General features: G+C 45.9%; 2 protein-coding genes across 5 annotated transcripts in view; one reads left to right on the top strand and one right to left on the bottom strand.

Annotated features, from left to right (window-relative positions):
- LOC137416408 (NEDD4-binding protein 1-like) overlaps window positions 1-13,941 on the bottom strand; it is an 89,669-nt gene extending 75,728 nt beyond the window's left edge. The window contains exons 1-4 of the mRNA XM_068101985.2: window positions 13,770-13,941; window positions 12,273-12,540; window positions 7,088-7,377; window positions 5,536-6,363 (exon numbers count right to left, since the gene is read on the bottom strand). Of these exons, the coding sequence (XP_067958086.2) occupies window positions 5,536-6,363; window positions 7,088-7,377; window positions 12,273-12,503 (1,349 nt within the window). The 5' untranslated portion in view covers window positions 12,504-12,540; window positions 13,770-13,941. The remainder of the gene's footprint in view (window positions 1-5,535; window positions 6,364-7,087; window positions 7,378-12,272; window positions 12,541-13,769) is intronic.
- Window positions 13,942-14,416: 475 nt separating this feature from the next.
- OXA1L (OXA1L mitochondrial inner membrane insertase) overlaps window positions 14,417-26,024 on the top strand; it is a 54,571-nt gene continuing 42,963 nt past the window's right edge. Inside the window, exons 1-3 of one of the 4 annotated variants that reach the window (XM_078779212.1) lie at window positions 14,417-14,496; window positions 18,273-18,377; window positions 18,646-18,937. In XM_078779212.1, coding sequence (XP_078635338.1) covers window positions 18,724-18,937 — 214 coding nt within the window. In that variant the 5' untranslated portion in view covers window positions 14,417-14,496; window positions 18,273-18,377; window positions 18,646-18,723. Of the gene's footprint in view, window positions 14,497-14,789; window positions 15,091-18,272; window positions 18,393-18,645; window positions 18,938-26,024 lie in introns of those variants that run through there. The other 3 variants (XM_068101988.2, XM_078779211.1, XM_068115319.2) reach the window with 3 other exon arrangements.

Here is a 26,024-nt window from a genome sequence, read left to right as displayed (position 1 = left end):
TCTGCGATACACTTTGGATGTTAGACCCCTATAGACCAACCCTGCAACAGCAGATGTGTGGAGTTCCTCACATTTTTTACTCTTTTACGGGATTTAATGACCCCAGAAAACATAAGCACTTTCCACAGGGACTCAACCATGATGAATTTGTGACACTATCACAGCAGCTCTTCAACATTTTCGAACAGGTATGAACATCATGATCAAAATCACTATCCTATAAATCCCTAGCTATATATTATGATTTGCCAACACCTGATTCACTGTCTGCTCTAGCTACGCGAGTCAGGCATGCAGAATGAACTGTTGTGAATGGTTAGAGGGTGCAGATTCTGTGTTAATTTTTTATATTGATTTATTTTCAGCCATGGTTGAAAAAGGATGAATGGAGAGAGATGTTTTGTGGTTTGTGGCTGTCATGCTGCGAGGACATTCAGAAATGCTCTGTGTTGATGACAAACATAAAGTGAAAGTTGGTGAACCTGGACACCCAGTTGCCACAGTCGAGAGGGGCAAGAAAGTTCTGATAGGCCTAAACCAGTCCTTTGAGGTGTCGGACCATGACTACCAAGATGACCTTGACACCTCGTGTAGTCCTACAGATTGACATTCCAGACTATAGAGGGCAGTTTTTACCAGGGTCAAGTCTACACTGCCTTGAAGGATTCAGTTTTCCAGTCCTCCTCACCCTTACGCCATGCCACAGAGATGATAAAGATTCTTAAAGGTGGTGAAGAACCATTGAAGGAAGTGATGTTCGTGTATTCTGATGGTGGTCCAGACCACAGAGTAAACTACCTCTCGGTACAGCTGTTTTCATCATTGCATTATTTCTTCAGGGTGATTTTGATGCCGTCATTGCAGTACGAACACCACCTGGCCATTCCTGGAAAAATCCATGTGAGCGAATCATGTCGATTTTGAATTTAGCTCTGCAGGCTGTTGGAGTCATGCGCCAGGAAATGTCACCAGAAATGGAGGCTTTGCTAGCCAAGTGCAATGGTGTTACAGACATCCGTACAGCTGCCACAAAGGACCCAGCCCTCAATGACTCACTGTCTGATAGCCTCCAGGACACCATCTGCCTGATATCATCCCTGTTCCGTCAGTTAAAGTTGAAGGACATCTCCTTTAAATCTTTTAGTCCTGCGACTCGTGATGAAATGGATGCCCATCATGACCATGTCCACCAGATCGATGCAGATTTGCCCCCAAAAGCCACCATGAAAGTCCTAAACAAATCAGATAGTCTGAAGAACTTCTTTGACAAGCACTGCCAAGTCAGACACTACAGTTTCTGTGTCACGAAGTGTTCTGATCCTGGATGTCAATTCCACAAAGCCCCAAGACTGCCAGAAGCCGAGTTCGAAAAGCTCCATCACCTTCCCGATCCCATCATGGCTGCTGATGGACTCCACTACAAGGGGTTTACTGAAGTGTATGGAACTCCGACAACTGAACGTGACCGCCCATCACTCAAAGAAGGACAAAAGACGGCCCATGGACTACCCTTTAATCCATCCGCACAAATGTCAGCACGTGTCAAAAGAACAGTTTCTTGTCAGGAGTGTGATAAACCTCGGGTCCTGCATGCAGCACGAAAGCTAAAACAGGAGCAACTAGATCAGCTGGATGCTGCCCTGAGTCAAGTTGACTACACTTGTGGGACAGACCTTGAAGACTTTGTGCCACATGATTTAGATCCCGAGGGAGAGCATATTTTGAAGAGAGTGTTTGTGAGGAAGGACTTGCAATGTGTTCAGCCAATTGAGGTGACCTACTATTCTTCTGGGGTGTTCGCAGCAGTCTGTAGTCATTGTGCATCGGGAGATGATTTGCTGAGTGGACCTCAAGCTCAGGACATATACTCAATATGTCACACCTGCAAAGCTACTCCAACGAAGTCAACCATTTTGAAGAGAAAAAGGAAGTTTATAAACTTCTAATATTTGACTAATAGTTTGACTTCGGCCTAACTAATAGTCAAATAGAAAGAAGTCTTTGAAGCAAAATATTTGTTGGTATTTGCAGTGATGGGGAGGAATGGTTTCTAGCCTTTTCGAATTGCTTGCTGCAGAAAAATTAAGACTTTGTATTGACACATGTACTTGAAATGAACATGATGAAGGAACAATAGGCCTCTCTTGCATTTTTTCATTTATGCATCACTCCCGTCAGTATTTTACTTTTCACCACTACTTGCTTACAAGATCTGCATCTTTTTGCATGTATAAGTTTTGTCATACACAGAATTTTTACCTGGTACAAAGCTATATTTTCATACTTGCTTTTCCATCTGCACACTTGTGAACGTGTATTGAAAAAAGTTGTTCACATCTGATCCATATTTCAAACTGACTGAGTGATACCTAGTCTGTACTGACACTATTTTCATACAGTCTTCCTAAATAGGGATCAGTGCTGGTGGTCTAAGTCACCCAGCATGATCAACAATACATCACAGGTGAGGGGTATTGGGCATCTTGAAAATGCTGCTACCTTGCCTACTTGTAGAAATAGTACAACAAGGTATTCACACCATGTTTGTATTACAAAAAAAAAAAAACACTCGTTTACCAACCATGCAAGTCAGTCTATAATATGCTTGAAGAACTGAATGATTTTCAGAATAAATACATTTTAAAATAACTTATTAAGCTTGTGTTCATTATTTACAAAAAGGCCTACCAGTCCCATTGGCTGTCTTTAATTTATCTCTGGGCGGCGCCACAGCAGATGAGGAGGACCGCAAGGCATGAGGACACAAAAAACACCTTTATATGTGCAATCCATGCTTTTCAAAAAAAAAGAAAAGAAAAAAAACCCCGCATCGCCGCATCAATTCTGGAACTTTGGTCTGACCAAAGACCAGCAATATATTTTCTTCGGCCTAACCGTTTGATTTTTCTCATTAACACAATCAAAGATAACGAGGTTCTTTTTTGATTTGTCTAAATCTTGGGGTGAAGGTATATCATCCGTATTATCAGTGAGAGTACAAGTTGTGGTTGTAGGTGATGTGGGTTTTGATTTATTTTTCCATTATTGTGGAGTATCACAAAATAGTTGCATTACATCCTCAATGTTGAGCTCATTTAGTTCGTGTTGAAGCTTAAATAACCCGATTATATCTTCTTTTTGAAGGCTGGCATTAAAACCTTATGATAGAACTAGACTTTGTGAAAATTATTAAATTTTCATAATCTAAAAATTTTGGGGTAAGGAGCATCTTTAAAAGCAAACAGGTTTTTCCACATCCACTTGACCCGACTATTAGGCATCTTAACCAATTCGGGAGGTTCTTATGATTGTTAAATTTTATCTTACTTTCCCACACAGGTAAAAAATCATCCATTTTATATAAGGTTGAAAATATATAGCGGGTAATCATTCATCCTGCATATTGTTATTTCTACTTGTATTATAATTATGTATACATATTAGAAGCGATTCAACCAACCGTCTAATTGTGTTAAATATATCTTGAAATATTTTGAAAATGGGTTCGGCCATTTTATATACCCTGACAAAAAAATTCGAGAAAATCGTGAAATCTGACAAATCAGAAATTTTGAAAAGCAATTTTTTTATTTTTAGAAAATTGTGAAATCTGAAAATTTGGAAAATCGAGAAAATAAATAATGAATTGGTCACTTCCGGTTTGTGGTGAGTCACTTCCTGTTTTTTGGGTTGAGGCAGTTTCGGTTTGGGGGTAAGGGGGATGTGGGGAATGTGGGGAGGGTGGGGAGGGTGGCCTGGTCTGGAACCTACCGTATACATCTACTCATGGCAACCTATCTCAGTGAAAACCTAAAATTTTTAAAATTAAAATCCATAATTGGACAAGCTTCTGGAACTGCAATAAAAGTAAAAAGCACAAGTCAGGAGACAACTATGGTTCACGAGCAAGCGGTATTCAATGACAAAGGACGGACTATAACCGAAACAGGCACGGACTGGGGGGGTCGGGGGCCCACGTGGCAGGTGTCGGCCCCCGACATGCGGTGTACATGCCTATTTACAAAGGGCCCCAATGCACTGCGTTATGAGGTTAGTTAGCTACACAATACCGAAAATTCGGTTGATTCTGACAAATTTGAAAATTTGACCTTTGTGACCTTCAAAGGTCAAAGGTCGAAGATTCTGAAATTTGTTGGAAAACTTGTATTTCATGATGTATGTGATAATATAAGATCATGTACGACATCTCACCCTATCAGGAAGCGAACATTGTAATAAAACCATCAAAAATCGACTTTTCTAAATTTTGTGACCTTGTGACCTTGATGCGAAAATGAAAAATGGAACTCCGTGGGGCTAGACACATGACATTGGCGTAACCAAATATCGAAACCCCTGTCAGATTCCACCAACTCACTCGGAGAAGATGTAGCTTGAACTCGATTACCCCCTAAAAAGACATCTTTTTCGAGCGTCGCTCCGCCCACAATGGGCGCAATACACCCACTCTAGGCAGGACACAACTAGATCATGATAGCAACCTCCTACCCAAGTTTCCTCAATATCGGATGATATCATCGGGTAGTTATGCTGCGGACAGACAGACAGACAGACAGACAGACACACACCCATGACGAATATAGTGGTCACTCTGTTTGATAACTCGTGAACCAATAATGTTTATTTTAAACTAATTCAAGGCAGATACTGTATTTGAGTTTGGATGATAAGCACTCAGTGCATGATTATTGCAAATAAAGGGAAATTCTATTTTTTATTTTGGGGCAGCGAGCTCTGTGGGGAAGGCGAGCCCCGCGGGGGAGGCGAGCCCCGCGGGGGAGGCGAGCCCCGCGGGGGAGGAGAGCCCTGCAGGGGAGGAGAGTCCCGTGTGGGAGGAGAGCCCCGCGTGGGAGGAGAGCCCAGTGGGGGAGGAGAGCCCCGCGGGGGAGGAGAGCCCTGGGGGAGGCGAGTTCTGTGGGGGAGGAGAGCCCTGGGGGGAGGCGAGCTCCATGGGGGAGGAGAGCCCTGGGAGGGGAGGCGAGCTCCGTGGGGGAGGCGAGCCCCGCGTGGGGGGAGAGCCCTGCGGGGAAGGCGAGCCCCATGGGGGAGGCGAGCCCTGCAGGGGAGGAGCCCTGCAGGGGAGGAGAACCCTGCGAGGGAGGCGAGCTCTGTGGGAGGCGAGCCCCGCGGGGGAGGAGAACCCTGCGAGGGAGGCGAGCTCTGTGGGGGAGGCGAGCCCCGTGGGGGAGGCGAGCCCTGCATGGGAGGAGAGCCCCGGAGCAGATCGAGTCTTGCTAATCCTAATATGAACATTTTAATGTAAACTCAAGAAAACAAGGGGTTTTACATTCTGCACATTTAACTTGCTATGCTGCTCCCGAACACCTTGTTGGAAGCACTTGAGCCCAAGATGGAGTATCTATGGAACACCAGAATTCAAGTAGTACAATTCAAATCCTTTCTAGTAGATATGTGGTAGAAGACCCACAACCGTACAAATCCAGGATAGTTGACACAGATATAATTGACATAAAGCACAAATTAATCCACATGGCATTCATAAAGTAACCGCACCTTTTCTGAACCTCTGACTGCTCGGTGACATCCACTTTGACGTCTGTGTGTTCTCCCTCAAATTCGATCTCATCGTCATCCGCAGGACGATCAGTCCTTTGTCGCCGGCCTTTGTGAAGCTCGGCAAGCAGCCTTGTTGCGGTAGGCCCAACACGACCCAGGGCCTCGTCAATTTCATCCGTATGGAAACCAGCCTGCAGTGCAGCATCCCGAACGACCTCAATCGCAAAGTCTCCATTCACTTTCAAATCCACATCCATCACTTCTGGATCATCGATGTCCTTCAGCCCCTTTTTGCAATCAGCGAGAAACTCCTTCTCTCCAGGTTCCCTTTGAGAATGGAAAACCTCACAGTGTTTGGGATCCTTATCCTTCATCCAAGTAGAACCCATGTCATCTTTAATTGGTAGGATTCCATCTCTTTCAAAATCGTGCCCATTAACATCATCCAATTTCACAGTGGGGGAACGATCTTCCCATAGCAAGGAGCCCGGAGCATTGTCCGTGACATCATCACTTCTCATCAAGGTCGGTGTAAAGGGGCAAGGCTTTGTTGCTATGTCACGGTGTCTGTTCCTCACATTACTGTACGGATCAGGTGCACAAGGGGTTGCCGCGTCGACGTCCTGCTTGGCTTCGCTGCTGCTCGGCACATCCGGCATGACGTCATTAAGGACCAGTGCTCCACGATTCTCACTTAAGTGTGGGAAATGTTTCATCCGTAAAGGGTTGTGAGCTTGTACAAGATGCAACAGTTCTCTCTTCAAGTCCGTCGGGAGTAGAAGCAGCTCCGAGTAAAAGCGATCGGGAGTCTTCTCGACGACATTTCTGCAAAGGAAAGAAGACATGCGAAACTAGAACGGCACTCAGTAGAGCGCATACCTTCGGCAGGTTGAACAGGTGATGTTTTGTATCCCACCGATAGGCCAGATCTCGATCCGGACATGGACCAATATCTAATTGGCTTGTTTATGTCACCTACCCAACTCATCCACCTCCTTTTGTCTGAATCTGTCCACAACTTTTTGAAACATCGTGCTATACTCTATATCGTCTTTGGCCCCATTTCTCAATGGTGAAGAATGTTAAAAAAAATTCTCGTGTCCGTGTCTGTATCTTCGCCAAAATCGAATCGATTCGTCCTCGTCACACACATAACCTGTCCACCAAGTTTCGTCCAAATCCGTCCATAACTCTTTGAGATATCCTGCAATGTATCGGTTTTAGCCCCATCTCCCAATGGTGAAGAATCACTTTAAAATTATCTGATCCGGATTCAAATCTTCACCAAAATTGACTCAATTCTTCCTCGTCTCACACCCAACACCACCAAATTTTGTCTGAATCTGTCCACAACTTTTTGAGATATCCTGTTCACAGACAGTTAAACAGACAAAGACAAGGGTGATAACATAAGCTCCATGCCTCCATGCACCATCAGTGGTGGAGGTAACAGGAGAACACGTGACACCGATATCCAGTTTCACTCAATTTCAGCAATTTGGCCCAAGTCGTCGTTACAGATTAAAGACCAAGATGGCGGCGCTTGTACCGGAAAGCATGTTTTACAGCTGCCGCATCAGTAGGCTCCACAGACTGGACACTTTCTCCACAGAGGTTACAGCATCGATCAAAGTGAACGAGATGACTCTGAACCCGCGCGCAGGCCTCTGGCGAGCCGGTGATACACAACGTCCCCTCATCCAGCACGGCCACGTGGGCCGTCGTGGTCCAGACCAGGGCGTGCAGGAACAGGCCACGGGCTCCCTCAAAAATGCAGAGAAGACCCACGGGATAGGTCTGCTGAACGGTTTCCGATTGACACAGGCCCGTTACGAAGTCCTGCGGAACAAGATGAGAGGAAGAAAAAAATACGTGAATACGAAAACAAACGAAGCATTAACGCTGAGGTATTTGAGTTAGAAATTAATCATGGGGGGGCTACTTTGGGCGGTCGATGAGTTAAAACATCCAAGGTAAATTCAACAATTTTTCAAACCTTATACTAGTCAGGGCCCTTAGGGATATTTTGGTTCAAATTCTTCCAAAAGCATCAAATTTGGCGCAAATGTTGCCCATGCCATACTCTTTTGATTTTTGACGGGCGCCAAGGGCGGTATTATCCGGGGACCATACCGGTCCATCCCGCCATGTCACCTGACCTATGACGTCATAATTAGGATATGCATCCAATCACATGGCGTACTATAAGTGGTCAAAGTTCAAAATGAATCGATCGAAAAATGAAGGCAGGGATCCATTTTTAAAGTTTTCATAAAATCCAATATGGCCGCCAGGTCACATGACCTATGACGTCATATTTATGACATGTATACAATCATGTATACATGAACCCGGATCATGATCGCACAAAAATTAAACACAAGGACATGGCATACAGTTCATAAAACATCAAAATCCGTACCTTTGTAATTAGACTGATGAACTGCATATGCCTGAAAATTAGGAAATAGACGTAAATATTTCCTCTAATTGTCAAAAATAAGGTCAGAGTTCGATTACCCAACCCAGAAACATAAAATGGTGAACCTCGCGTAAATCTTGACAAAAAACTCAAAAACCGACATGTTTGACTCAAAAATGACCTTTAAGATGACCTTGAGGGTTGACCTTGACCTCGAATCATCAAAATAACATCATAATTGGAACCCTCGACCTCAAAAACCCCTGAAAAGTGGTATCATACATGATTCCAACCCTTTTGGTTATTTAACTGATTTTCCTCTAATCCGGGTGGCGGCCATTTAGTATTTCGCCAATATGGGGCCCCCGGGGGGGGGGGGGGGCGCCCTTCCTGGCGCCCGTCAAAAATCGAAAGGGTATGGCATGGGCAACATCTGGGCCAAATTTGGTGCTTTTGGAAGAATTTGAACCAAACGGCCCCAAAATATCCCTAAGGGCCCTGACTATCTATCTATAATTCCAGTAATCTCTGTTTGTACGTCTGTACGTTTGTACGTCTGTTTGTCTGTGACCGCTGTTTCTCGACAACCACGGGTCCGATATACTTTTAACTTGCCAGGTATATTGCTGGGGACCCGAGGATGTGCCTTTTCAAGGTTTCATATTAATCGGACAATTACTTACCGAGCTATGTCCAAAAAACGATTCAACCAATCAGAGAGCAGCGAACGATCGCGTGTGCCGAACGTGGAGGACACACTCTGCCTCGGATGGCACATTTGAGAGCGTATTCATTTATTTCACGTTTGCAAACTATGTTGGCGTTAAACTATGTTTTAAAACTAATAAAACCGAATTTGCGATTCATTCGCTTTCCTGCGCGTTTGTGCACGCGATGGCGATTTCTTTACCAAACTCCGGAAGCCGTTCGCTTTGGACCAAACCATTGCATGTAAATAGAGGGGGGGGATTGTCACCGTACTCGCAAGCCGTTCGCTTTGGACCAAACCATTTCATGTAAATAGAGGGGGGGGATATAATTTTAGATATAGATATAGTACGGGCAATGCCCTAGTCTATCTATAATTCCAGTAATCTCTGTACGTTTGTACGTCTGTACGTCTGTTTGTCTGTGACCGCTGTTTCTCGACAACCACGGGTCCGATATACTTTTAACTTGCCAGGTATATTGCTGGGGACCCGAGGATGTGCCTTTTCAAGGTTTCATATTAATCGGACAATTACTTACCGAGCTATGTCCAAAAAACGATTCAACCAATCAGAGAGCAGCGAACGATCGCGTGTGCCGAACGTGGAGGACACACTCTGCCTCGGATGGCACATTTGAGAGCGTATTCATTTATTTCACGTTTGCAAACTATGTTGGCGTTAAACTATGTTTTAAAACTAATAAAACCGAATTTGCGATTCATTCGCTTTCCTGCGCGTTTGTGCACGCGATGGCGATTTCTTTACCAAACTCCGGAAGCCGTTCGCTTTGGACCAAACCATTGCATGTAAATAGAGGGGGGGGATTGTCACCGTACTCGCAAGCCGTTCGCTTTGGACCAAACCATTTCATGTAAATAGAGGGGGGGGATATAATTTTAGATATAGATATAGTACGGGCAATGCCCTAGTCTATCTATAATTCCAGTAATCTCTGTTTGTTTGTACGTTTGTACGTTTGTTTGTCTGTGACCGCTGTTTCTCGACAACCACGGGTCCGATATACTTTTAACTTGCCAGGTATATTGCTGGGGACCCGAGGATGTGCCTTTTCAAGGTTTCATATTAATCGGACAATTACTTACCGAGCTATGTCCAAAAAACGATTCAACCAATCAGAGAGCAGCGAACTATCGCGTGTGCCGAACGTGGCGGACACACTCTGCCTCGGATGGCACATTTGAGAGCGTATTCATTTATTTCACGTTTGCAAACTATGTTGGCGTTAAACTATGTTTTAAAACTAATAAAAACGAATTTGCGATTCATTCGCTTTCCTGCGCGTTTGTGCACGCGATGGCGATTTCTTTACCAAACTCCGGAAGCCGTTCGCTTTGGACCAAACCATTTCATGTAAATAGAGGGGGGGGGGATATAATTTTAGATATAGATATAGTACGGGCAATGCCCTAGTACCTTCAATGTAATGATTTACACATCTATGCGTGGCCATGCATCCGTGTACAGGTAGCGGCGTTGGCTCATGGACGGCTGAGGAAATGATTGTTGATGTTGCATTTTTAGATGAGCGGCACAACGCCAGGTGACCCCGATTAGCAACAAACCTCGTCACGTCTCACAAATAGGGCTCGAGAGAAACCTTCAACATCAGGTACCGATCATCTCGATCAGTTACCAAGTTAAAAAGCGATTTATAACGAGGAAGAAGATCCATCTGGGCTCCATCTTGGTACCATTATGTTCGGAACATCCACGATTAGCATCTCGATACCCGTTTGATGATGACACTCAAAAGCATCAATTTGTCAGATCGTTACAAGGTAGCCCAATGGTTACCTCATTTTGATCACACTCCAACTTCCTCCTTTATACACTCGTTTGCTGCAATCACTCACTACTCAACTTACCCATGATCCTTTCCGTCCTCATCGACCCTTTTACCTGTCATCCCCCAACCCTACCCATGATCCTTTCCACCCTCATCGACCATTTTACCTGTCATCCCCCATCCCTACCCATGATCCTTTCCTTCCTCATCAACCCTTTTACCTGTCATCCCCCAACCCTACCCATGATCCTTTCTACCTTCATCGACCCTTTTACCTGTCATCCCCCAACCCTACCCATGATCCTTTCTACCTTCATCGACCCTCTTACCTGTCATCCCTCAACCCTACCCATGATCCTTTCCACCCTCATCGCTCCTTTTACCTGTCATCCCCCATCCCTACCCATGATCCTTTTACCTGTCACCCCCCATCCATACCCATGATCCTTTCCATCTTCATTGTTCCTTTTACCTGTCATCCCCCATCCCTACCCATGATCCTTTTACCTGTCATCCCCCATCCCTACCAATGATCCTTTCCATCCTCATCGATCCTTTTACCTGTCATCCCCCATCCCTACACATGATCCTTTCCATCCTCATCGATCCTTTTACCTGTCATCCCTCAACCCTACCCATGATCCTTTTACCTGTCATCCCCCATACCTAACCATGATCCTTTTACTTGTCATCCCCCATCCCTACCCATGATCCTTTTACCTGTCATCCCCCACACCTAACCATGATCCTTTCCATCCTCATCGATCCTTTTACCTGTCATCCCCCATCCCTACCCATGATCCTTTTACCTGTCACCCCCCATCCCGACCAGTGGTCATTTCCACCCTCATCGATCCTTTTACCTGTCATCCCCCATCCCTACCCATGATCCTTTCCATCCTCATCGATCCTTTTACCTGTCATCCCCCATCCCTACCCATGATCCTTTCCATCCTCATTGTTCCTTTTACCTGTCATCCCCCATCCCTACCCATGATCCTTTCCATCCTCATCGATCCTTTTACCTGTGCACCCCCCATCCCTACCCATGATCCTTTTACCTGTCATCCCCATCCCTATCCGTGATACTTTCCACCCTCATTGATCCTTTTTACCTGTCATCCCCCATCCCTACCCATGATCCTTTCCACCCTCATCGTTCCTTTTACCTGTCATCCCCATCCCTACACATGATCTTTTTACCTGTCATCCCCCATCCCTATCCATGATCCTTTCCACCCTCATCGATCCTTTTACCTGTCATACCCCCACCTGTACCCATGATCCTTTCCACCCTCATCGTTCCTTTTACTTGATGCCCCCTCCTCCCATCTGCACCTATGATCTGATTGATCCTTTTACCTGTGATCCCCCATTCCCCTTCCCACCCAATCCTGTTAGTGCATTTCTTCCCCTCCTTGTCTCTTTTCGTGTTTTTTCATCCCATCGTTTGTTTCTTTCCAATTGTTGCCCCACTCTTCCTGACCGTCAGTTTGTCACCTTTTACCCTCTTTCACATCACTCTTACATAAACCTCATTATTGTCTAAAAATAGATAAATAAATTAATGATCACAAAAACACTCCCTATATAATATCCTTTCCTAATTTTGTTACCTGAACTCCCCCTCCATCCTCCTCGTCCTCCACCTCCGCACCCCAATGTGGGTAGTGAGCGCTCCATGGTAATAACACTACTACCTCCTTTGCATACCATCCTGTTCCGTTTTCGCATGGATGACAACTCCCAGAGTTAAAGCAAACATTTTACAAATCGCACGACTCATTATCCACACCTTGGCTGCGCTCAGGTCCTGGGCCGGTCCGTGGAGCCGGATCCAGCGCAGACGTTCCGTACTTAGGTTCGAGTGCAGCTCTTCCCGGAGCACGGTCATGCCGAAGACCCTTTCCAACATGCTTTCGGCATCGGGCCATTCATCGAAGATCTCCTCGCGGATTGCAAATTCTACCCCCGTTCGCAGGTCTTCGCCCTCCGGAGCCTTGACGGTGCCGCTGGGCTCGACCATCGTGACCAGGCTACCTCACAGCGATGACTTCCTTGTCCTGCAGTCGAGTAGTGACAAAGAGATACAAATAGAAACAAAAACAAAAATCAAAATCAAAATGTGCCCACACACCTCCCAAACACCTTCACTCCCCTCACTGTGCGTCTCTGGCGACCCTGCTCAGGTACTAGTCACAGTGGCTCTAGGGACCCTGCTCAGGTACCAGTCACAGTGGCTCTAGGGACCCTGCTCAGGTACCAGTCACAGTGGCTCTAGGGACCCTGCTCAGGTACCAGTCACAGTGGCTCTCGGGACCCAGTTCAGGTACCACTGGTACCAGTCACAGTGGCTCTAGGGACCCTGCTCAGGTACTAGTCACAGTGGCTCTAGGGACCCTGCTCAGGTACCAGTCACAGTGGCTCTAGGGACCCTGCTCAGGAACCAGTCACAGTGGCTCTCGGGACCCAGTTCAGGTACCACGTACCAGTCACAGTGGCTCTAGGGACCCTGCTCAGGTACCGGTCACAGTGGCTCTAGGGACCCTGCTCAGGTACCAGTCAGTGGCTCGAAGGACCCTGCTCAGGTACCAGTCACAGTGGCTCTAGGGACCCTGCTCAGGTTCCAGTCACAGTGGCTCTAGGGACCCAGTTCATGTACCAGTCACAGTGGCTCTAGGGACCCAGTTCATGTACCAGTCACAGTAGTTCTAGGGACCCTGCTCAGGTTCCAGTCACAGTGGCTCTAGGGACCCAGTTCATGTACCAGTCACAGTGGTTCTAGGGACCCTGCTCAGGTTCCAGTCACAGTGGTTCTAGGGACCCTGCTCAGGTTCCAGTCACAGTGGCTCTAGGGACCCAGTTCATGTACCAGTCACAGTGGTTCTAGGGACCCTGCTCAGGTTCCAGTCACAGTGGCTCTAGGGACCCAGTTCATGTACCAGTCACAGTGGTTCTAGGGACCCTGCTCAGGTTCCAGTCACAGTGGCTCTAGGGACCCAGTTCATGTACCAGTCACAGTGGCTCTAGGGACCCTGCTCAGGTTCCAGTCACAGTGGCTCTAGGGACCCAGTTCATGTACCAGTCACAGTGGTTCTAGGGACCCTGCTCAGGTTCCAGTCACAGTGGCTCTAGGGACCCAGTTCATGTACCAGTCACGGTGGCTCTCGGGACCCTGCTCAGGTAACACTGACAGTCACAATGTGCTGATAACTTCACACCACAATAATAAATAATTAATGTCCATGTTATTGTTAATTAATCGTCAAGGTTAACAACGTCCCCTCCTCACCGTCCGATCCACGCAGGTAAGACTTCTTTGAACACTTTGGTACTTTTCATTTATCCTTTAATACTCCATTTCCGGGTCACGACCGCTTGAAGCGCCACCGATAACATCCGCCTCCTCTTACCAACGCCCAATGTAAAACCGAGCGTTTTCCTGGAAATACCCCTGAACCGATGACGTCACAGGTCAGAGGTACAAGTTTATTTTTCAAAACAAATTCGCATTTAAAGTAAGAATACAAATCCATTTTAATCATTATTCAATCATAGCTGTTTGTTATCGCATTTTCTCTTTTCTGTTTTTGAAGATGTCCGATCTGAATATTTTTAAAAGTTACATCGAGTCTCGGTGTTATTTCCATTTCCTTTTCGTATCTGTTTGGTACAGTAGACCTGAAACATGTTTGATTTCTGTTTGATCAAATCCTTTAATTGCTATACATATGGTAGTAGATCGAGCGGTGTATTGGCGAAATCGCTGTTTGCAAAGTTTACGTTTTAACTTATTGTACAAACGTTATTATGAACCTATCATTAGCTCAGTGGTTTAATAGGTCAAGTGTTATACTTATAGCAATCAATGTCCTTGGCGCTGTAAGTTCGCTTTCCTCGGCTCCTCATGATTGTTGATGCAATGTATGTCACGTGTCTGAAACAGTTCCCAATCATACTATACGAGAAGCGCCTGGAGACACGAAATGTGAATTCGTCGCATTATAGACGTCGAAGGGGTAACATGATTACTGTGTACATGTTAATGACTGAAATAAAGTCCGCCAATAAGTAGTCGAGGCCGTTAACATTGTATCAGTACATTTAAAAGCTAGCTGGATAATCATAATGTCCGTCTGAGTTTACATTCCAGACCACTTGTCCTTAGCGCATGCGCAGTTAAAAGTTAACAGGGTAGTAGTAGTAGTAGTACTACCTACTAGTACAGGCCGGGATATCACAGGTACCTTCAAGTTTCCCGGAAACGGCGGAAAGTGATGTGTGACGTGAATAAATAAATATTTCATGAAACACTGAATAATAACATTATGAGGCCATTGCTTCCGCACATTTATATTGTTCCAACACCTGTGGCAGACTGAAATCGTAAAAATAGTTTTAGGTGAAAGAAAACAAATTGAACCGCCGCTCTAAACAATCAATGAAACAGAAAAGGTGTAAAATTGTAAGCGATTAGCGATTTCGAGTGGCTGGGCGGTGTCATGGCGGCTTCCTTGAGGTGCTCGATTCGCCTCATCCCGGCCTTCTCTTTTCCATTTACGGGACGCGGGTTCGTCACCGTGTTCAGCGCAGCTCGTTTTGCAGCTCGAACGGTAATAAATACGTTTTGTGTCGGTCAATGTCGGGGCACTCGTGTTTGTCCGTCGGGACTCGGGGCCGTGTGACCTGTGCGATTCCGGTTGGTGGATCTTCATCTTCGTAAGAAACCAGACGCGACGCGTCAATGAACAATATTAATGGTTTTCTCTCAGACTCAAGATTTTATTACCGATATGAAGGACGATGGCGACGCTCCCCTTTCACTCTCCATACCCTTTTCTAAATTGTAACCCCTGTACCCCTTCTCATCCCCTGTCCCCCTCATTTCTCCCCTCCCCTACCCCTACCCGCCTCCCCACTTTATCCCCACCAGCCCCCCGACCCCCACCAGGCCCCCTCGACCCCCCACCAGCCCCCCTCTACCCCCACCAGCCCCCCTCTACCCCCACCAGCCCCCTCTCACCCCACCAGCCCCCTCTCACCCCCAGCCCCCTTCTACCCCCCAGCCCCCTTCTACCCCCCAGCCCCCTTCTACCCCCCCAGCCCCAACCCTCTTGTCCTCTCCCAGCCTCAACCCTCTTGTCCCCCCCCCAACCCTCTTGTCCCCCCCCAACCCTATTGTCCCCCCCAGCCCCAACCCTCTTGTCCCCCCCCCAGCCCCAACCCTCTTGTCCCCCCCCCCAGCCCCAACCCTCTTGTCCCCCCCCCAGCCCCAACTCTCTTGTCCCCCCCAGCCCCAACTCTCTTGTCCCCCCCAGCCCCAACTCTCTTGTCCCCCCCAGCCCCAACTCTCTTGTCCCCCCCAGCCCCAACTCTCTTGTCCCCCCCCAGCCCCAACTCTCTTGTCCCCCCCAGCCCCAACTCTCTTTCCCCCCCCCCAGCCCCAACTCTCTCCCCCCCCCCCCCCAGCCCCAACTCTCTTCCCCCCCCCCCCCCAGCCCCAACTCTCTTCCCCCCCCCCAGCCCCAACCCTCTGGTCCCCCCCAGCCCCAACCCTCTGGTCCCCCCCAGCCCCAACCCTCTTGTCCCCCCCAGCCCCAACCCTCTTGTCCCCCCCAGCCCCAACGCTCTTGTCTCCCCCAGCCCCAACCCTCTTGTGCCCCCCAGCCCCAGCCCTCCTATCCCCCCTCGCCCTCGTTTCCCCCAGCCTTCTTTTCCCACCCTGACCTAGGTCCTCTCCCGCTGCCCTTCCCCCCACCCCCTACCTCCCACCTCCCATCCCTTGTCCCGTCCATGTCCACGCCCCAGCCCTCATCCCTCCTCCCCCACGCCACAGCCCTTGTCCTGTCCCATGCCTCAGCCCTCGTCCCTCCCCCTCCCCCTCCCCCTTCCCCTTCCCCCTCCCCATGCCACAGCCCTCGCCCCACGCTCTAGCCCTCGTCCCTCCCCTCCCCTGGACGCCCTTCTTTCCCCTCATCCCAGCCCTCGTCCCCCCCCCCAGCCCTCTTTCCTCCCCCTCTCAGCCGTCATGGGGGTAGGGTGGGAGGTGGAAGGGGATAAACGTGCTGGTCCGACTTGGGTGTTGTCTTGTGTTTCACCTGTTAATCCTGCGGGTACATTACACCCAATCACCGACTCTCATTTGGTGAATTGTTCTTTTAACTGTGAGTGCTGAATCTTTCCATTAACAATAGGAAAATGATATTTTTTTCAGGCAAACTCAAAAGAACGTCTCTTGTTTTTAGGCAACAAGGCATAATGGCAACCATCAAAATAATCACTTAAATAGGAACAAACAATATAGATTGTTTAACAACACGGGCCATAATCATGGCCGACAGCTCATCCCGTGAGGCACCGACCGTGACCGACAGCACATCCCGTGAGGCACCGACCGTGACCGACAGCACATCCCGTGAGGCACCGACCGTGACCGACAGCACATCCCATGACCGACAGCACATCCCGTGAGGCACCGACCGTGACCGACAGCACACCCCGTGAGGCACCGACCGTGACCGACAGCACATCCTGTGACCGACAGCACAACCCCGTGAGGCACCGACCGTGACCGATAGCACATCCCGTGACCGACAGCACATCCCGTGAGGCACCGACCGTGACCGACAGCACAACCCCGTGAGGCACCGACCGTGACCGACAGCACATCCCATGACCGACAGCACATCCCGTGAGGCACCGACCGTGACCGACAGCACATCCCGTGAGGCACCGACCGTGACCGACAGCACATCCCATGACCGACAGCACAACCCCGTGAGGCACCGACCGTGACCGATAGCACATCCCGTGAGGCACCGACCGTGACCGACAGCACTCAAACAGTTAACAAGTACAAAAAGTTTTAATTAAAACAAAAGCCGCGTCGATGTTACACAATGCCTAGATGCAGCTGTGCCTATAACGTCGATGTTATAGGCACAGGACATTCCTATTGATTCGATGACTTGATGTTATTTTTGTGCAAAGTGAAAATATATCTCGGCAATTTCCCGTCTGTGGCGACGAATTTTTAATATATCTCGGCATTTTCCCGTCTGTTATTTCAGGCGGTGTATGACTGACCATGCCGCGATTTAAAAAATATATATCTCGGCAATTTCCCGTATGTGGCGACACGTGAACGAAGCTATGCTCCTCTCCACATTATTGTGACGACGTATAAATTAAATATTTCATCGTGACGATTGTCATCAAATGGACGAATTTTTAATATATCGGCATTTTCCCGTCTGTTATTTCGGGCGGTGTATGACTGACCATGCCGCGATTTTAAAAATATATATCTCAATGGACTTGAAGTTACAGGCCTTTGAGAATTCATTTAGTTCTATAAAGGGCAACTTTCATCGGATTTTCTTCCCGTTTTTTTTTCAACCGAGTCTAAAACTATGTTAGCGACTGTGAAAAATGAAATGATATATCGAATTTGATTTGAAATAAAACTGTGTGAGAGAGGAAGACATCACGGGCCTACAAAACAGGCCTCAAAGCTATGCGAGTTAATAAAATGGTGGATATTTGTTTATATGAAGCCTCTTCCAGAATGGGTGGAGCTATGGTTCCCAGAATGGGTGGAGCTTTGAGGTTTTGTCTTCTCTGCAAGAACAAGAAGCAGAAGAAGAACAAGAAGAACAACAACAACAACAGCACAGGGCACTCTATGACCAGCGTCTGCGACGCGGCTAAAAAGTGAAGGTTGTAATGAAAACAGGAAATCTTTGTCTTGTTGTTGATGCTCAGAGACTTGTTTTATTTTTCGTTGCCCTGTCAGTGTGGAACGGTGTGTCTGGGGAGACGAGCTGTTCGTTGGAGTTGGGCACGATTTTCTCGACAATGCCAAGCCAGACCTGCCTGGGGTTTCTTGCCAGTTCGATTGGTAAGCAGCTCAGAGGTAATGTATATCACCTGTACAACTACGTCTTCTAAAAGTACATGTGAAATGGAAAAGGCCTCGTGTGCGACATGAAAACATTTGCTCGATTGATCCCAAAATGTTCCGAATAACTGTATGATCTGTGAAAGGGCGATGCGAAGAAGTATGGTCGACCTGTGTCTGACTGTACTTTACTTAAAGGTATTCATTTCGTGATGTGATGTAATTATTTCCGATTCGTTTGTTCATTTTTCACTTTCTGTGCTCCCAGGTGGCAGGGTCGACCGCGACCTCTGACGCTCTCCGCCCATCCTCTGGGAGCCCCTCCTCCCCGACGAGCTCAGTGGCGATGCCAACACCGCCTGCTGAAGACCTCGTGGCGGTGACGGAACCTTTAAATGGTGGCATCACGGCGGACATCTCGCAAGTCGCGTCGCCCTTGTGCGAGCTCCGGCTGGAAGACCTAGGGCTTGGCGGTTACTCACCCGTTGGTGTCGTGCAAAACCTCTTTGAGATGTTGCACATGAATGCTGGGCTACCTTGGTGGGGCGCCATTGCAGTGGGTATGTGTGCATTGATCGGCATCTATATTCATCTTGCTGTCATTCATCTCCATATTGTAATGGCGTAGGTTCATCTCATCTATAATATGATATATATATATATATATATATATATATATATATATATATATATATATATATAGATATATACACACACACACACACACACACACACACACACACACACACACACACACACACACACACACACTGGAACCTTGACTTACGAGTTTAATTCGGTCTGTGACCGAGCTCGTAACTCAAATTGCTCGTTTCTCAAATCAAATTTCCCCATTAAAATGCATTGAAATGCTATTAATCCGTTCCAGCCCGCCAAAAACCACACCAATTTTTTAAAAAATATACAGTATATATAAAAAATATCTTGCGCTTTATATTTCACCTGTATGCAGCATACAAGTTGGCAGGATGGCCTGGACTGGAGGTACGCACACTTGACTCTAAAGTCTAAACTGTCCAGCCTGGGTTTGAATCCCGACCCAGCTATAACCTGTCATGGGTGAATCACAGGCAGGGTGATTCATCAATGGGTGTACCGCTAAACTGGGCGCCCCGTTTGCGTCCCATTAGTTGTTGGATGTTAAGGATCTCACCATGTTTTCCACAAAGAGAAGGCGAGCTATCGCCGGCACTCTGAACAAGTTGTGGCCTGGCATGCTCTTCTCCTCTGCCGTTATATACGTCCTCCTCGGCATCTTTTTCCAGAAGAGCCCTGTCTCGTCACAGTTGAAGATTTGCTGGGGGATGTATCGTTCGGCTTCTATCAGTTCGGCAAAAGTTATAATAAAATCTTCAGCTGCCTTCACATCCGCCTCACCAAGTCGACAACACGCACACCTCGCTCATGTTTTTCGACGATTGCGTGTTTTATATCCAAGCACATCATCCTCTTCTTCTTCTCAGTACCGTGTTTTCCACAAAGAGAAGGCGAGCTATCGCCGGCACTCTGAACAAGTTGTGGCCTGGCATGCTCTTCTCCTCTGCCGTTATATACGTAAATGTTATAAACAAAATATATCTGCCGTTATAAACAAAAATGCAGCGATATACGGCAGAGATACTGTACTTGCACGGCAAGATAACCACGTGACCGGGTGGCGAAAGCTCGTAACTCAGATCTCGGCTCGCATCTCAAAGCAATAAACCGCCCGAGCGACGGCTCGTATCTCGAAAAACTCGTAAGTTGGGGCACTCGTAAGTCAAGGTTCCACTGTATATACATATATATACATATATATATATATATATATATATATATATATACATATAGATATATATAGATATATATAGATATATAGATGTATATATAGATATATATATATATATATATATATATATACATATAGATATATATAGATATATATAGATATATAGATGTATATATAGATATATATATATATATATATATATAGATATATATATATATATAGATATATATATATATAGATATATATATATATATATATACAGTGAAACCTTGACTTACGAGTGCACCAACTTACGAGTTTTCCGAGATACGAGCCGTCGCTCGGTCGATTTTTTGCTTTGTGATGCGAGCCGAGATCTGAGTTACGAGCGAGCGAGCTTGGATATAAAACACGTAATCGTCGAAAAACATGAGCGAGGTGTGCGTGTTGTCGACTTGGCGACGCAGTACGATCGTAGTACTTCTACGATATGTACGATTTTGAAGCAGAAGGAGTCGATAAAGGCTATAACGCCAGCCAAGGGCGTTAAGATTATTTCAAAGCTCCGGACCTCTGTCCATGAAGAGATGGAGAAGTTGTTGTTTGTGTGGTTGACGGAGAAGCAGCTCGCAGGAGATACCGTGACCGAGAGCATCATCTGTGAGAAGGCACGAGACATTTACGGGGATTTGGTGCAGCAGACGGCGGGAACATCAACGGACGAGGCATCGGAAGAGTCATTCAAAGGCAGTCGGGGATGGTTTGATAATTTTAAGAAGAGGACCGGCATTCACTCCGTTGTCAGGCATGGTGAGGCAGCAAGCTCGGATGTGAAGGCAGCTGAAGATTTTATTATAACTTTTGCCGAACTGATAGAAGCCGAAGGATACATCCCCCAGCAAATCTTCAACTGTGACGAGACAGGGCTCTTCTGGAAAAAGATGCCGAGGAGGACGTATATAACGGCAGAGGAGAAGAGCATGCCAGGCCACAACTTGTTCAGAGTGCCGGCGATAGCTCGCCTTCTCTTTGTGGAAGACACGGTGAGATCCTTAACATCCAACAACTAATGGGACGCAAACGGGGCGCCCAGTTTAGCGGTACACACATTGATGAATCACCCTGCCTGTGAAACACCGACATGACAGGTTATAGCTGGGTCGGGATTCAAACCCAGGCTGGACAGTTTAGAGTCAAGTGTGCGTACCTCCAGTCCAGGCCATCCTGCCAACTTGTATGCTGCATACAGGTGAAATATAAAGCGCGAGATATTTTTATATATACTGTATATTTCAAAAAAATTGGTGTGGTTTTTGGCGGGCTGGAACGGATTAATAGCATTTCAATTCATTTTAAGGGGGAAATTTAATTTGAGAAACGAGCAAATTGAGTTACGAGCTCGGTCACAGAACGAATTAAACTCGTAAGTCAAGGTTGCACTGTATATAGATATAGATGTATATATATATATATATATATATATATATATATATATATATATATATATATATATATATATATATATATATTGTTGCGGTTCTGAGAATGTACATATACCATCATTAAAGGTTAAAGGTTTGCCCCCATAGTTAGTCCACACGCAACACGTAGGCCACCTTAGAACATTAGTTATGTCATAGTATATGTGAGAATAAGGCCATTTCCAATAGTGATACCTGCGTTGTGTAAAATAAAAGAGTAGGCCCCGTTCATTTTGCGGCCCACCCTCCAAATCGACCTCGTTGGGCAGCATCCATCCCGCGCCCCATTCGGCTAATCCACCTCGTTTGTTAAGCGTTGGGCCGGCAGCGTTAGCTGCCAGTTGCTCGCTCAAACTAGTCGGGTGGCCACGAGGTGGGCCTGAAAAGGGGGAGGAGCGCCATGTCGGGGTGTGGCCACGTCAAGCAGCACGTCAAAGGCGGAGCCGGTAAGAGCCAACAACCAAACCAATCAGGGCTCGGTGGGCATGGCTGAAGGGGCGTGGTAAGAGCACGGCTGGCAAATTCCAGAGGGTTCGCTGGGCGGCGCTATATAAACGCGCACAGACAACTTGTCAAAGAATGTGGCGCCAACGCAATTGACAGAAGAACCATCGGCAGAATAAACAAGCAGTTTGATGAAACCGGCAGCATTCTTCCAAAACAGTCACCTGGTAGGCCTCGTACTGTTTGAACTGAGGAAAGCAGAGCGGTCATTGAACAACAACTCGACAGTAACACACCTTTATCAACTCGTCGTTTATCAAACGTCACCAACATAAGCCGATCATCGATTCAAAGAATACTAAAAGACCTCAATCTTAATGTAAGCCGATCATCGATTCAAAGAATACTAAAATACCTTAATGTGAACCCATGTATACCCAGATTAATTCACCAACTATCTGAGAATTATTTTGACAGGCACGTTGAGGCATGTGACACATTTATTGGGTTAATGGATATGGACAATGATTTGCAGAACAGGCAGGACACAACGAGATCATGATATCAACCTCCCACCCAAGTTTCATCAAGATCGGATGATATAATCGGGTAGTTATGCTGCAGACAGACAGACAGACACACAGATAGACAGACAGACAGACACCCATGACGAATATAGTGGTCACGCTGTTTGATAAATCCTGAACCAATTACTACTTCAATTACTACTACAATTACTTCAATTACTACAACAATTACTTCAATTACTACTGCAATTACTTCAATTACACCTACAATTATGACAATTACTACAACAATTACTTCATTTACTACAACAATTATTTCACTTACTACAACAGTTACTTCAATTACTACAACAATTACTTCAATTACTACTACAATTACTACAGCAATTACTTAAATTACTACAACAATTACTTCAATTACTACTACAATTACTTCAATATTACTACTACAATTACTTCAATTACTACAACAATTACTTCAATTACTATTACAATTACTTCAATTACGACAACAATTACTTCAATTACTACTACAATTACTACTACAATTACTATGACAATTACTTCAATTACTACTATTACTACAATTACTTACTTTCAGGTAAGAAAACAGAATTTGAAGGAGGTGGATTTGGGCTGGATTAATGGGGGTAGAAACGATCAAGGTTTTGGATGGGGGAAGATAAGAGATGGTGGTGAACAGCTGTTTTAAACACCTGGCGGAAGGAGTAGGGTTGAAGAGAGTGTGGTAGTTTGTTCCAGAGGCAGGAAAAGAGGAATGAGAGTGAAGGTGAGCAGAGAGTCTTGATTTTGGCAGTTTCACCAGAAGAGGGTTGATGGCAGATCTTGTGCGTCCTGAAGGAATATTTGGGGGCAGGGCACAGACAGAGCTGGGGGAGCTAGGCCAGAGAGGAGTCCGTAGAAGACAGAAAGACCACCAACCTGCCTGTGGTGAGCGAGTGAAAGGCCCTCAGAATCAGTTGCATCACGGGAGATTCCAATGATTCTGAAAGCTTTGGTTTCAACAGCGTGAAGCCAAGCTATGTGTGAGGCAGGAGTACCGGCCCAGAGGGGAGAGCAGTACTCCATCAAGCTGCGGATGAAAGCCTTGTATGTGGTGAGGAGCTCAGGTGTACCAAGGAAGGACTTCGCACGATGGATGATGCCAAGTCAGCGACTGCCTTTGAAGGCCAGCTTAGAATGTGTTTTCCCAGGAAAGATCATGGCAGATAGTGAGACCGAAAAGCTTGAGTGACAGAACTTCTTTGAGAGGATTGTTGAGAAAGTAGGTGGGAGGGTTTTCCAGACAGTCTTTTCAGAGAGACATCGTGAGAGTGTGAGATTTATCAGGATTGAAAGACATGTTCCACTTGTTTGACCAGTTTGTGATTTTGTCCAGGTCTGCAGAGAGTGAAGAGGCTGCTGCCTGCCAATCTGAGGGATGAGATGTGGAGCAGCAGATAGTGGAGTCATCAGCAAAGAGAGAGGATTTTCTAGGGAGTCGGAGATCATTGATGACGATTAGAAAAAGCACAGGGTCTAGAACACTGCCTTGAGGAACTCCAGCCTTGACAGGAATAGGAGATGTGAGAATTCCATTGAGAGCCATGAGTGGAAATTTCCATGAATACCATAAGAGGAGAGTTTGGGGTGCCAGACCGTGTCGACAGCACGAGATATGTCGAGAGAGACAGCTCTGACTTCCTGTTTGGCGTTGAGAACCTCCATCCATTATTGAGACAGGAGAATCAGCATGGCCAGGGTAGAGTGGTCTGGTCTGAATTCCAATTGATGATGTAACGCAGCTTTATGCAGATTCTAACCAAGCTTGGACAGCTCAGAGCAAGTGTGGATACCTGTAGTAGGCTGACCTGTCAGCCTGAATGATAAAAAAGAATGGATGAAGTTTCCTACTCTACTCAATGAAAAGCTGGGAGGGGGGAGGTGAGCAATGTACATATCCTCAAGTTCCATCCATTAAGATGTTCTCAAGAATGTGAAATGCAGTTTCAAAGAAAAATATGTGGTTTCCTCAGTATCAAGATGAAAGCACTACTCGGGATTATGTTTTTAATGGAGAGATTGCAGAGAATACCACATAACGGAAATACTTAGGTGTGACTGAGGGTAATGTGCTTCAACAAATCAGCACCATTACCAGGTAATATTGGGGGGAAGGGGTGGGGAGACGGGGGAATGGAATGGGGTTTTTATAGAGATATTAACACATCTAAGGAAGTAATTTTGAAAATATGCATTTATAATCAAATTTACTTTTGAATATAATATGCAGTTGGTGTTGGAAAGATGGCCTGCCAAAAATAATAATAACTAGAAAGTATCCCAAAATGCAAACCCGTCCATGTCCTCTTTGTACTCGAGCTAAACTATTATTTAGTGTTCTCCATTATCTTATTACAATAGAACAAACGTATATGGTTATGTTTGTTTGTTTATTTGTGACCAAAACCTCTTTTTCTTCTTCAAAATAAAATAACACCCCAAAACACAGTCCATTAACTCTTAATTACAAGACCCAGAGGACCCAAAAGACCCAGAAGACCGATGTAATCATGTTTCAATAGCATGTAATTAATGGATGTACTTTACTCATATTCCAATAGTAAGTATTTAATAGACGTATTCAGTCAGGGTTCAATGGTATGTAATTAAAAGATGTACTCATGTTTCAATGGTATGTAATTAATAGGCGTACTCTGGTTTTAAATGGACGTAATTAATCAACGTAGTGAGGTTTCAATAGTATGTATTTAATAGACGTATTCAAGTTTCAATTATATCTCTTTTTTTTGTTAAAATGGAGCAAACGTATGTGGTTATGTCCATATGTTTGTGACCAAAGCGTCTTCTCCTTCAAATTTTCTTTAACAATAATTCCATCATGTTGTTTGTATATTTAAAGCTAACCTAAGAAATACATTCATGACTTATCCGTATTCATCAGCGCTACTTTTTTTGTTACTTTGACAATTCATTGAGATGTAGGCCGTGATATGGGCAAAGGAAAATACACGTCGTAAAAACCCGGCCGGAAGTCTGTGGGAGGTGGTATATTGGAGGCATGTCTGCCCTGTGAGGCTGGTCGTTCAACTTTCCCATCCATTTTTTGATAAATTTGTATTGACCTTCCCTTCCAGCTCTGACTGATAAATTAAAATAAATATAAATTTGTGCTCAGTTCCTCTTTATTTATATGTGTTGGGTTCTGATATCTGATTTACAGTATATTGTTACGTTTGTAGGGGGTAGGCAGCGATTACCTTAGTCCAGTTAAAATTGCATAGGTAGTGTGCTCCGACTGTCGTGAAGAAGAAACCCCATGTACATCAGTAGGGATCCGGTCGACCGTATGTCGTGTTAGCACGTATCTTCGTTCCCATCACAAGGGGTGGGGTTATGTTAATTA

This window comes from Myxine glutinosa, chromosome 5 (genome assembly GCF_964187855.1).
Source record: "Myxine glutinosa chromosome 5, kmMyxGlut1.1, whole genome shotgun sequence".
NCBI classification, from domain to species: domain Eukaryota; kingdom Metazoa; phylum Chordata; class Myxini; order Myxiniformes; family Myxinidae; genus Myxine; species Myxine glutinosa.
This window is presented reverse-complemented; position numbering and strand designations above follow the sequence as displayed.